Source organism: Erinaceus europaeus, chromosome 8 (assembly GCF_950295315.1).
Source record: "Erinaceus europaeus chromosome 8, mEriEur2.1, whole genome shotgun sequence".
Classification (NCBI taxonomy): domain Eukaryota; kingdom Metazoa; phylum Chordata; class Mammalia; order Eulipotyphla; family Erinaceidae; genus Erinaceus; species Erinaceus europaeus.
In genome coordinates, this window is record NC_080169.1 from 59,676,992 (window position 1) to 59,691,275 (window position 14,284).

Consider the following 14,284-nt stretch of genomic DNA (forward strand, 5'->3'; position numbering starts at 1 on the left):
CTTATCACATTGATCTGGCCTGGAGCCCACATCTGTTCATATCCAGCACAAGAGCATGTATAATCTCTGAATCCCTGTCAGACTAAGCTCTGAGTCCCTGGTCACAGATAGGAACATTTTATGCTGTACTCAGGACACTTCTTCAAGTGGCAGAGTAGGCTGACCCAGCTTCCCTTTGGAGAGTAGGGCAGTCTTGCTAGAGTAGGGCAGTCTTGCTCACAGTGAGCGCAAGATCCTGGAGAGTCTCATAAATGGGCCGATGATGATGTTCCTGATAGAAATGACAAGTGATGGTGGAGATAGGGATCTATTAGAGATCTATTCCCATTATATCTATGTGGGAACCCAAGGATTCCCTGACTAGGGCCCCAGATGATGGGATGGTCTGCTATTGGCCAAAAAGAACATCATTAAGCTTTTTGTAGTCCCTTCTTTACCTGACAAGCTTAGACCTTCTCTCTGCTATTAGTGTTGAGTGTCATGTGTTGTATCCAAACTGATATTGGGTTTATGTGCTCTGGCCTCAAGTTGGGGAGGAAATACACGTAGAATTTTAGTGGAGTCTAAGTTAAAGTTGAGTTTTACTGTATTTACTTGTTTGATGATTCTAATAAAGGTTGTCATAGGGAGCGAATGACCTTTCAATTTGTTTATCATTTATTGCAAGAGGGCTAAAACACTTATCCTGTGTTAAAAGGTAGATGTCGGCAAGTATCAGAGGATTTTTTTTTTTTTGCCTCCAGGGTTATTGCTGGGGCTCGGTGCCCCAGCACGAGGCTATTTTTCCCATATTTGTTGCCCTTGTTGCGCTTGTTGTAGTTGTTATTGTTGTCATAACTGTTGTTGTTGGATAGGACAGAGAGAAATCAAGAAAGGAAGGGACAACAGAGAAGTGGAGAGAAAGATAGACACCTGCAGATCTGCTTCACCGCCTGTGAAGAGGCCTCATACAGGTGGGAAGCTGGGTGCTCGAACTGGGGTCCTTACGCTGGCCCCTGCGCTTTGAGCCACGTGTGCTCAACCCTCTGTGCTACCCTCCCAGGTCCCGTATCAGAGGATTTGGATCTTATTTACCAAACATGGAGGGGAAAAACTGTTTGAATAAAACAATTAAAAAAAAATACAGATGTTGAAGCCTGTAAAAAGAAATACTTCTTAGGGGCCAGGCAGTGACACACCTCTTTAATGCACACATTATAGTGCACAAGGTTCAAGCCTCTGGTCCCCATCTGCAGGGGGAAAAGCTTCATGAGTGGTGAAGCAAGGCTGGAGTTGTCTCTCTGTCTCTTTTCCTCTCTATCTCACCGTCCCCTCTTAATTTCTCTCTGTCTCTGATAAATAAAATAAAAAGATTTTTACAAAGTCTTTATCTTTTATTCTTTTATACCTTTCTTGTCTGTTCATGCTTTTATATATGAAAGAAAAAGGAATAGATTTCATTATTTTAGAAAAACATTTGAGGTCATTGCAATTTTAAGAAAAATAATAGACAAGTTATGTACCCCTTTTCTAGTTCCCTCCAGTAATAATGTAGCACAATCAGGATATTGACATTGCTACAGTGAAGATACAGAATACTTTGATCACCCCAAGGACCTTCTTTTGTAAAAATTTCCATCTTCTTCTCTCAATTTTGTTATTTTTGACTTGTCTATTTATTAATGAAAGACAGAGAAGAGAGAGAGATAACTAGAGCATCACTCTGACACATATGCAATATCAGAGGTGGAACCCATGCTGACCAGTTCATTTCTGTAGGCATTGTGCTCTGGGTCATGTCCTCACTCACATTTTTAACTGCTGGCAACCAATAATCTGTTCTTCATTGAATAATGATTTACAAGGTTATATTTCAATAGCACAAAAATGTTCTGTAAATGGAATCATAATGTATATGGCATTTTAGTGTAGACATCTTTCACTTAAATAATTAAGTTGTTGCATGTATCAGGTTTTTTTAAAAAATAGTTATTACTTAATAACATCTCTGTATTATAGTTCTTTTATCATTTATGTCAGTTTTTATTTTGTATGAAACTGCTAGATACTTTTAGTATCAGGTCTTTGTGTGAAAATAAGTGTTTTAAAAAAAAACCTCTTGGGGATTGAGGAGTTGCACACCTGGCCGAGTTGCACATTATTACCATTCAGAAGGACCTGGATTCTCACCATTTGCAGGGAGAAGTTTCACAAGTAGTGAAGCAGGTCTTCAGGTCTCTCTCTCTTTCTCCCTCTCATTATTTATTTATCTTTTTTAATGATTTAATATTGATCTACAAAATAATAAGATAATAGCGGTATAATTCCACCCCATTTCCACCACCAGAGTTCTGTTTCAATCCCCTTAACTGGAAACTGCAATAGTTCTCCCAAGATTACAGATATGGGTTGACTTTATAATTATCTATATCTATATATCTTGCCTGTCAGGAAATTGTGAGGATGTGGTAGAGCCTGGCAGGGCTTGACCTGAGGAGTGCGTCTATCCTGTCAGTCTCTCTCTCTCTACTGAGAGGTTGAGCAAGGAGGGACAGGAGTAACCCCAAAGTTTTGCCCCATCTTATCAGACTCCCTGTCTCACAAAGCACCCTTCATTCCTGATACTATGGCCATTAGATAAAAAGAAAGGTGGAGATGTCGGAAAATTGTGAGGATGTGGTTGAGCTTGGCAGGGCTTGACTTGAGGGGACATCCATCCTCCTGTCTTATCAGACTTATTATCTACATAATCACTTTTGCCTGAAATATCCCCACGCATTCAATTTCTTTGATCTGTCTTCTTTCTACCCTCAAGACCCTCCCTGCCTGTAGGGTATTATTAATCCTACCAGTTAAAATACTCTCAAAAGTTGCTAAGGAAGTTCCTTGTTGTTCATTGCGCCAAGTCTGCTGCATTGCTTGATGTGTGGCCTATTTACATAATCATTGTTTTGTCTGAGACCTGCTCTGCCTGCAGGGCATTGGTTTAATCCCCACTGGTTTGCGCTCTTTTTCCACTCTGCCCTGTCTCCTATTCACTTCTTTTTTTCCACCCTGCCACTTCCTTCCTGGAAATTATAAATGCAGATTCTTTTCTGATCAATAAACATTGGATTGTGTTCCCGCTTAGCCATCAGTTCCCAGTCATCTCTCTCCCGCCCACAAATCTAGCCTGGCATATTGGCACCTGAACAGGTACCTAACCCGCCCATCTCCCAGATAAGTATATGCTTCTTGGCTACCCGTCCATCATGGGCTACCTTCCTAACTTATGAAGAGGTTTCCTTAATCCTCTATTCTTTTTTCATGAGACAGTTTCTCTGTCTCTAGAACATTTTGCTCTGGGCCACACCTTGGTTCTTCATGACCATGATCATAGAGCTTGGGAGATGCGTGGAGATTTCCCCTGGGACTTTCTGGACTCCCTCTCCTGTTTCCTGCAGAGAAGGACGACTCTAATTTGCAGTCTTCTTCAGTACCTTGGCAGTCCCCAAGAATGGAGACACATGGTTAGTTCTACCCTCCTGATTCAATTCTTTCTTCTTTTTTTTTTTATTTTTTCCTTCTCCAGGGTTATTGCTGGGCTCAGTGCCTGCACCATGAATCCACCGCTCCTGGACGCCATTTTTCCCCCCTTTTGTTGCCCTTGTTGTAGCTTCGTTGTGGTTATTATTATTGCCCTTGTTGACGCAATTCGTTGTTGGATAGGATAGAGAAATGGAGAGAGGAGGGGAAGACAGAGAAGGGGAGAGAAAGAGAGACACCTGCAGACCTGCTTCACCGCCTGTGAAGCGACTCCCCTGCAGGTGGGGAGCCGGGGGCTCGAACCGGGATCCTTACACCGGTCCCTGCGCTTTGCGCCACATGCGCTTAACCCACTGCGCTACCACCCGACCCCCTCAATTCTTTCTTCTATGGGAAGACATTTTTTGGGATGGGTGCCTGCAGCAATTCCACAGGAACAGTGAAAACCATCCTAGCTGCAATTTTGATGTGCTTTTTGGACTAGGACGCCCTCCGGGAACTTATAATGCGACATAGCAGAATCTAAATAATCTGGTTCAAGGTGCCAAAAAAAAAAGAAAAAAAAAAACACTCCCTACCGCTTCTCTCCCCCCCTCACTCTCTTTGAATATCTTGTTTGCTGTCTGCTTTCAGTTGTGTTTTGTAAGAGAGTGATTTGAATGACTGAATTTTTGTACAACCCATTTTTGCTCTGATAATTCGGAAACTTAATTGACTTTATAAAAAAAAATGCTGGACACAGCCATGATTTCTGGAGATGTCCAGAAACAGCCCAAAAAAATCTTTTTTTTTTTCTTTTGATTTTTTTTTTTTTTTTTTTTTTACATCTTGGTATAAATGTGAAACGTTTAATCCTGAAAACTATATGAGTATGGGCAGGTAGATAGCACAATGGTTATGCTAATGATTCTCATGCTGGAGGCTTCTATCCATGGTTCTTCTGTTTACCTTTCCACATTTGTTCATTGAGCTTAAACTGTTTAAACGACCTTAAAACCATACTATAAAGGACTTCCAAAATTATAAAGTACTTAAACCAATTATAATAGTCGAGTTATAAATTATAGTAAACTTATAACTTGTTACAAGTTTTGTTTCACAAGTAAGTCAATTACAGCTGTCAAGTCTTCACATGAAAAAACATCTGCTCATATAGAATCCCCGGAAATCCATTTGGACCCCTGTCCTCTGACATTGCCCACAAGATGGCATGACTACAATGCACCCCCCGAAACCAGTGGTGTGACCTGGCACGACCTGAAGAAACTGATTCACAGACTCCAAAGGACAGAACTTTCTGCCCTTCTTGCTTCTGCTTCGCCTGTCATCTTTTGGCAGTTCCAAAGCTCACTCTCTACAGAAAAGCAGAATTCTGGTGGCTGACCATCAGGATAGACGTGCAGCATTTCATCCCCTGGCATTTCTTCTCCTGATTGTTGACATTGAACTGACACTTCTATTGGACTGACTGGTACACCTCTTGGGACACTTTACACAACTTTACAGCAGCTTCCCTTTATGCTGCTGGGTTTCTCAAAGACTGACAGCAGCAGTCCATGGACTTTGCAGGTTGCTGTCTTGGGACTCTATAGGCCATGGCCCCTCGCCTGCAGGCCCTGTCCCCAGAGGTAGGAAACGCCCTTTCGCCTGTTAGGCCCTGCCCTTTGAGGCAGGAAACACCCCTCAGACCTCCCCTTGGCATTACAGTGGTTCTTGCTGCTCTCCTACTTGTCCCTGTCTTGTTCCAGTTCTTTTGAAAACACCTGCATGATATAGGTTTCTGTTCACCACTACACTGCTATTCGCCTGACAGAAATTGAGTCTTTTACAGACATTCACCCATTTAAATATGGCCATTTAGAAAGAGGGAGATGTTGGGAAATTGTTAGGATATGGTTGAGCTTGGAAGGGCTTGAACCTAAGGGGTGTGTCAATCCTGTTAGTCTCTCTCTCTCTCTCTCTCTACCGAGAGGTTGAGCAAGAAGAAACAGTAGTACCCCAAAGGTGTGCCTCCTACCAGTCTCCCTGCCTCACTAAGTGCCCCACATTCCTGATATTATGGCCATTAGTTAAAAAGAAAGGGGTAGATGTTGTTCATTACACCAAGGTCTGCTGCATTGCTTGATGTTGTGGTCTATTTACATAATCATTGTTTTGTCTGAGACCCGGCCTGCCTGCAGGGCATTGGTTTAATCCCCACTGGTTCACACTCTTTTTCCACTCTGCCCCCCCTCCTAGTCGCTTCATTTTTTCCCACCCTGCCACTTCCTTCCTGGAATTTATAAATGCAGATTCTTTTCTGATCAATAAACGTTGGATTGCGTTCCTGCTCAGCCATGAGTTCCCGGTAGTCTCTCTCCTGCCCGAGAAGCTAGCCTGGCAGTTGCTACCTTTCCAGCCTCTTTTGCCTTTCTCCACCCCTTTCCTAGCCATTTCCATTTTTGACTTGCCACTTACGGGTCTGCCCTTTAAAAGCCTTGGCTCTCTGATCAATAAAGAATCGAATTGTCTCACTGCCACGAGTTCCTGAGTCATCTCCCTTGCGTTGCTGAGTGAGTAGCAGCCCAGGCTGGCTCCGGTCATTCTCTTCAACCCAGAGAGTACGCGCCCAAGAAGAGGCACCCCCATGCTAGCCCGGCACTTGCCCATTTTTACTATAGTCCTGCCTTCACTTCCTTTCTAAGTCATCCCTATACCTACTTCTGAGTATCCTTTTTTTCCTCTTCTCTTTCAGGTAAGAAAAACAGTACCTGACTCCCTCTGGTATTTTTTAGATTCTTCTCCCTTTCAGTGATGATATAAAAACAAGATTCCAGGTGACAAATGCTTGGGTCCTGGTGGAATTGGGGTTCAGAGCCCTATGGTCATCTTCCTCTATTTTTTACTACTCTTAGTATAGACCAAAATTCTTTTGGAGGTGCAGAAGGTGGGAGTTTTGGCTTCTGTTATTGCATCTGCAACTTGTGGCTGAAAGCTAGTAATACATCAAGCAGGACAAAAATGTTTAATAAACAGGAACCAAGGGAGCCGGGTGGTAGCACAGTGGGTTAAATGCACATGGCACAAAGTACAAGGACTGGCATAAGGATCCCAGTTCGAGCCCCCAGCTCCCCACCTGCAGGGGGGTTGCTTCACAAATGGTGAAGCAGGTCTATAGGTGTCTTATCTTTCTCTCCCCCCTCTATCTTCCCCTCTTCTTTCCATTTCTCTGTCTTATCCAGCAACAATGACAGCAATGACAACAAGAATAATAATAACAGTAAACAAAAAGGGAAAAAACAGCCTTTTTGAGCAGTGGATTCATAGTGCAGGCACCAAGCCCCAGCAGTAACCCCGGAGGCCAAAAAAAAAACCAAACAAAAAACAGGAACCAAAAAGTTAGAATAGATAAAAAGTAGGGATTTTAGGGTGGGAAGAAGCTAAGAAGTCTATTTTAGGTATGTTCCTAGGGGCCCATAACTTTAGTAATTTTTGCTTGAGCATTATAGTAGCTCCCACTTTGAAGAAAATATATAAATACACTTAACTGTTTACCATGTCAGTCTGACCCAGGGCCCATATCCATATTTAGGCTGTATAGCCTCTGAGTCTCTGTCATATGACAACCAGTCCCTGGTCACAGCTGAGAACATTCAAGGCTATACTGGTCTCAGGACCAGTCTTCCTCAAGTGGCAGTGCAGGATGACCCAGCCTCCCTTTAGAGAGTGAGTTACTAGTTTTATAGTGAGAGTAAAGGGCTGATGACATTCCTAATAGAAGTGAACTTTGGGGAGTTGGGCGGTAGCTCAGCTGGTAAAGTGCAGGTGGTGCTAAGTGCAAGGACCGGCATAAGGATCCCGGTTCAAGCCCCCGGCTCCCCACCTGCAGGGGAGTCGCTTCACAGGCGGTGAAGCAGATCTGCAGGTGTCTGTCTTTCTCTCCCCCTCTCTGTCTTCCCCTCCTCTCTCCATTTCTCTTTGTCCTATCCAACAACAATGACATCAACAACAACAATAACAACAACAATAGTAACTACAACAATAAAACAACAAGGGCAACAAAAGGGAATAAATAAATAAAAACATTTTTTTTAAAAAAAAGAAGTGAACTGTGGTGGTAGAGAGAGGGATTTATTAGAGGTTGATGCCTATATCACCTATAGGGGAAACCAAGGATTCTCTGATTAGGACACCAGGTGACATCTTTCTCCCTCTCTATATCACCTCTCAATTTCTCTGTCCTTTTCCAATAAAATAGAAAAAAAGAAAAGAAAATCTGACCACCAGGAGTGTTTAGTTTGTAGAGCATGCACCAAGCCCCACAGATAACCCTGGTGGCATTCAAACAAGCAAACAAACAAAAGACCTCTGATTTTTTTTTTCTCTGAACAGTCTTCTTATCACACTTTTGAATTAGATGTGGGGAACCTTGTGCACTGAAATGTGTATGGGCTCAACGGGGTATACCACCACCTGGCCCCACCTCCCAAGTTTTTACTGACTGGTTTTCATTTGAAGGTTTCTTCAGCCCCTTCCTTGCGTTCAGTAATTTGATAGACTAGTTTATAATTTTCAAGAAATACTTTACTTATTAGATTACTAAATATATATATATTTTTAATTTCTTTGTTAGGGGATTAATGTTTTACAGTAGGGACTGGGGACTCAACCCTGGGTCCTTGAGCACTGTAACATGTGCATTCAACCAGGTGCGCCACCACCCAGCCCCATGATCTTTTCTTCAAGTTATACCAAACTACGTTCTTCTTTCCTCTGTGACCCTAAATAAATTATGATGTACCATTTGACATTGCCCCTCAGGTTTCTTATCCTGCTCACTTTTCCTCATTCTTTCTTTTCTCTTTCTTTTTTCAACTGAGTGTTTCTTTAGGTCTAATGATTCTGTTTTATGATCTGTATTTTGCTGGGAAGTCCACTTCATGAAATTTTCATATTAGGTATAGAATTTTCATTTGGTTAAGTTCTTGGCCTTATTTGTAGTCACTGTTTTAGTCTTCTGCTAATTGCATCATTTGAATCATCTCAGTTTTGGTAGTATGGCAACTTTATCTTTCAGTGTGAGTACATTTTCTTGTTTCTTTTTATATCTGAATTTTATTGGATAGCGGACATTATGATTGATGCATTATAAAGACTCTGGGTTCTTTTATATTCTTTTAGAGAATCAGTTTTATTCTAGAAAGCAATTAACTTTGACTGGACACAGATTTCAAGCTTGGGCTTCCCTATAGTAGACTGAAGCTGAAATTTTCTTTTCACTTTCAACTACATTTCTCCTTACCCTATGCCCAGGACACTTTTCCTCTGAGATTGCATAGACAATTGGTGAATCAAATTTTATGACTGGTTTTAAATGCAGATAGTGTGGCACATGCCCCCATTGGCGCTTCTTTTCCAGAGCTTTCCTCCAACAATCTGGTTATTCTACCAGTCAGAAATGTGTCACCCCCATCAATAAATGTGCTTTTCTTTGCCACTTGTACAAAGCAAAAAGCTAACAACTTGCAAATTGCCCTTATTGTACTTTGTCTTTTGCCAACAGACTCAAGCTTTTGTCTTCCTTTGATTCCTAACTAGAGATTTCAAATAATAGATTTAAATAATATTTTCTAAGATTTCAAATTGGTGAGTTAATCTAAACAGTTCTCAGTGATTACTGCCTTTTTATAATGATCTTTGAAAAACTTGCCTTGTAAGCCCTCTAGGGAATGATCCAAAACATAGTAGTACAGACTTTATTCTGTAAGGTTGAAGGTATCAGACAGAAATGCATTGCTTTAGTTTGCAAGTTGAGGAAAATTATTCTTAGAAAAGAAGGGCTGTGTATAAGTTGAGAGTAGGTCACAGTCATAAATAAAATTATTGAAAGAATTAAATTTTCAGTCAATTACCACTATAAATATTTTGTGTATCAGATTCAGAGATGTACTTTGACTAATTTTATTCTATTGTAATTTTAGGATGCCTTTTTGAAAATCATTCGAAATGAGGGTATTTCATCATTGTGGAGTGGTCTTCCCCCTACCTTGTAAGTTGAAACCTAATGTTTTTCTTAATAAATAGTTATTGGAGTTATTTTTTTTTGGGGGGGTTGCTATATTATCAGCACAGCTGGAGAAAACCATATATATTTTAGTATTAGAACTTTAAAATTTTCTCTAATGTTGTGTGAGTCTTACAGCTATTCACACATGATCTGCTATAAAGACTCACAAGCCTTACTAAAAATGCATTATGGTTTAGTACAGTAAAAATTATGTGAAGCAGAATCTGTAAGGGAAAAAGAAATGATAGAGTTAACCAGACTTAGCAGACTTCCAGAGTTCTCCCTTGTAACATCCCACAGAATGCACTAATTTTTCCAGTATTGAACTTCAGTGGCATGTGCAAAGTGTTTCTGTCTTTAAAAGCACATGAATTTCAGAGTCTAGAGCCCTTTTTGGGGTGTTGATCACATTTAGGCACATCCAGTCTTCATGACTAGCAGTGATTACCAAAAAGTGAGACTCTTAAGTGGGAAGAAAATGCTTTCAAAAATACCATCATTTGCACAGATCAACCTAGACAAAATTGTGTTTAGTGCTATAGACATAACAAACACACAGCCCCCCCCAAAAAAAATATACTACATGTCAAGCATTATCTCCCTTCAAGTTGTATAAAGATCAGGCATGTATGTTTGACCTTCTGAAGATATAGAAAATTTGAACTTGGTATAAGCATTTGTTGTATAATCATACGGCTTTTTCATATTAATAAATTAATAATTTGGTTTTAACTTGACATTACTAAAATAAGGTTGTTATATACTTGTACTATATACTTTCTTTGCTGTATACTTTCCTTACTCCAGATAATTTAAATTTTTTAAATAGCAGTTGTATGAATTAATATGATGAACTCGGAGGGCTTAAAATAAGAATTCTAGCTAATGCCTTGCCTTTCTTTGCCTTTTTATTTTTATTTATTTATTTTTAAATATTTTATTTATTAATAAGAAAGAAAGGAGGAGAGAAAGAACCAGACATCACTCTGGTACATGTGCTGCCGGGGTTTGAACTCAGGACCTCCTGCTTGAGAGTCCAATGCTTTATCCACTGTGCCACCTCCCGTACCACTGCCTTTTTATTTTTAAAATATATTTTGTCTTATTTTAATGAGAGAAAAAGATACAGAGAGAGACCACAGCACTGTTCTGCCTTGGCTTATGGTGGTGCTGGGGATTGAGCCTGAAGCTTTGAAGCCTCAGGCATGAAAGTCTTTTTGCATGCTATCTTCCCCATGTATATTTTAAAGTGTTTTAAGTTTATAAAGTTAATAGTGGATACAAGACTTGCAGTGAGTCCTATTCCTAAACTGTCACCAACAAATTTCAATGTGGATTGTTATGCGTTTCAGAGTATGATCTTATGTGCTGTTTAGCTAGTGCTATAAATATAGATAGGCATCTTATTGTATTTGTATGCATGACAATACCTAAAACTTTGTGTATAGTTTTTTTAATAATCCCCTTTTAATTTGATAGAATATCATTCTAATGTTAGAATTGGCACTAATTACAGTTTAATTCAGGAATAATTAATTATAATTAGATATAATGCAAGACCTATATTCCAAAATATTTCATGATTGCTTTTCTGTTTTCATTATTTTCATGTTATAATAAATGTAATTGGCAGAAAACATCTAGGAGATAAGAATAGAGCAATGTCTTCTGTTGCCCTTTCCTATTTCTGAGCTAAACAGTTACTCTCTAACTTATCTTCGAAACTGGAATACAAACTCCTGGAAGGAAGATTTGTATTTTACATCCCGTGGTACTCACTCACTTAAAAACTGTATCACTTTTCTTTTTTACTGCTCCCAATAGAATTCTTTTATTCTAAATAGACGGTGGAAAACAGAAGAGAGAGCCAAAAGAGAAAACAAAATAAAACAAACAACAACAAAAAACAACACACTACCACACTGGTCTACTTCACATGAGGCCTCTCATTGACATTGTGCTTCCACATGGTGTCTAGAGACTCCAACCCAGGGCCTGTATAGAATAAAGTATGTGCTTTACCTGGCGAACCAGTTCTTGACCCCAATAGTAATTGTTTTAAAAGTCAAAATATTCCATGTTCATGGTTTGGAAGAATTAACATCATCAAAATGAATATACTAACCAGAGCCATATACAAATTTAATGCTATCCCCATCAAGATCCCAAACAGATTTTTTAGGAGAATAGAACAAATGCTACAAATGTTTATCTGGAACCAGAAAAGATCTAGAACTGCCAAAACAATCTTGAGAAGAAAGAACAGAATTGGAGGCATCACACTCCCAGATCTCAAATTGTATTGTAGGGCCATTGTAATCAAACCTGCTTGGTACTGGAATATGAATAGACACACTGACCAGTAGAATAGAATTGAGAGCCCAGAAGTAAGCCCCCACACCTATACACATGTAATTTTTTTTTTTTTTTAACCAGTGCACTGCTCAGCTCTGGCTTGTGGTGTGGGGAATTGAATCTGGGACTTGAGAACCTCAGGCATGAAAGTCTCTTTGTATAACCATTATGCTATACCCCCACCCTAGACATCTAATCTTTGATAAAGATGCCCAGACTATTAAATGGGGAAAGCAGAGTCTCTTCAATAAATGATGTTGGAAAAATAGGTTGAAACATGCAGAAGAATGAAACTGAACCACTCTATTTCACCAAATACAAAAGTAAATTCCAAGTGGATCAAGGACTTGGATGTTAGACCACAAACCATCAGATATGTAGAGGAAAATATTGGCAGAACTCTTTTCTGCATACATTTTAAAGACATCTTCAATGAAACAAATCCAGTTACAAAGAAGACTAAGGCAAGTATAAACCTATGGGACTACATCAAATTAAAAAGCTTCTTCACAGCAAAAGAAACCACACCCAAACCAAGAGACCCCTCACAGAATGGAAGAAGATCTTTACATGCCATACATCAGACAAGAGTTTAATAACCAACATATATAAAGAGCTCACCAAACTCAACAAGACAACAAACAACCTCATCCAAAAATGGGGGGAGGACATGGACAGAATATTCACCACAGAAGAGATCCAAAAGGCTGAGAAACACATGAAAAAATGCTCCAAGTCTCTGATTTTCAGAGAAATGCAAATAAAGACAACAATGAGATACCACTCACTCCTGTGAGAATGTCGTACGTCAGAAAAGGTAGCAGCAGCAAATGCTGGAGAGGTTGTAGGGACAAAGGAACCCTCCTATACTGCTGGTGGGAATGCAGGTAGGTCCAACCACTGTGGAGAGCAGTCTGGAGAACTCTCAGAAGGCTAGAAATGGACCTACCCTATGACCCTGCAATTCCTCTCCTGGGGATATACCCTAAGGAACCAAACATACCCATTCAACAACATTTGTGTGTACCTACTACTCAGCTATTACAAATGGTGGTTTCACCATTTTCAGCCCATCTTGGATGGAGCTTAAAGAAATTTTGTTAAGGGGAGTCGGGCTGTAGCGCAGCGGGTTAAGCGCAGGTGGCGCAAAGCACGAGGATCGGCATAAGGATCCCTGTTCGAACCCTGGCTCCCCACCTGCAGGGGAGTCGCTTCACAGGCGGTGAAGCAGGTCTGCAGGTGTCTATCTTTCTCTCCTCCTCTCTGTCTTCCCCTCCTCTCTCCATTTCTCTCGGTCCTATCCAACAACAACAACAATAATAACTACAACAAGGGCAACAAAAAGGGAATAAATAAATAAAATAAATATTAAAAAAAAAGAATCTGGGGTGGGTTGGGGGAGAGTACAGGTCCTAGAAAAGGATGACAGAGGACCTAGTGGGGATTGTACTGTTATGTGGAAAACAGAAATTTTATGCATGTACAAACTATTGTATTTACTGTCAACTATAAGACAATCCCCTAATAAATTAAAAATATAAATAAATAAAATAAAAGTCAAAGAAAGCCTTCTTTCACAGATTGCTTTGTTGTAGTTTTCAATTTAAAGAAAATGGGCATGCCAAACATTCATGTGGATAGTGTGTTGCCTCATACCAAGTGCATAACCCAGCTTTGAACTCTTGTTTCTGTCTCTGTCTGAAAAAAACGTCAGTGCACAATGATGAAGCTCCAGAGATGACAAAAAACCAAAATAACAATAAGGATTATAGTTTATATTTAATAATAAATTAAGAATATACTTAAGCATTTGGTAATTCTGTTCAAATCTTTTTTGCTTGCTTATTTCAACAGAGTGATGGCCATTCCTGCCACAGTTATTTATTTTACATGCTATGATCAATTAAGTGCTATTCTGAAATCTAAATTAGGAGAAAATGAAAGCCGTGTACCAATTGTTGCTGGAATTGTGGCCAGATGTAAGTAATAAAATTTCCTTTGGGGGCCAGGAGGTAAAGGGCACATGGTGTGGGACTGGTGCGATGATCCTGGTTTGAGCCCCCCCACTCCCCACCTGCAGGGTGTTGCTTCACAAGTGGTGAAGCAGGTCTGCAGGTGTCTTATCAGTTTTCCCCCTCCTCTCTTAATTTCTCTCTGTCCTATCTGACAACAACAGCAATGACAACAATAACAATAATAACAACAAGGGCAACACAAATGGAAAAAAATGGCCTCCAGAAACAGTGAATTAATAGTGCAGGTACCAAGGCCAGAGATAATCCTGGAGGCAAAATAAAAATTAAAAAAATAATAAACTTACCTTCTTTTTATTTGTCCTATGTTTTTTTTAATTTATTTTGATGGTACAGGAAACTTGTG

At 39.9% G+C, this 14,284-nt stretch overlaps 1 protein-coding gene across 2 annotated transcripts in view; it reads left to right on the forward strand.

The window, feature by feature from the left end:
- SLC25A40 (solute carrier family 25 member 40) overlaps positions 1-14,284 on the forward strand; it is a 49,534-nt gene that overhangs the window by 19,742 nt on the left and 15,508 nt on the right. For both annotated transcript variants that reach the window (XM_060196275.1, XM_016192048.2), the window contains 2 exons: positions 9,465-9,532; positions 13,760-13,884. In XM_060196275.1, the coding sequence (XP_060052258.1) occupies positions 9,465-9,532; positions 13,760-13,884 (193 nt within the window). The remainder of the gene's footprint in view (positions 1-9,464; positions 9,533-13,759; positions 13,885-14,284) is intronic.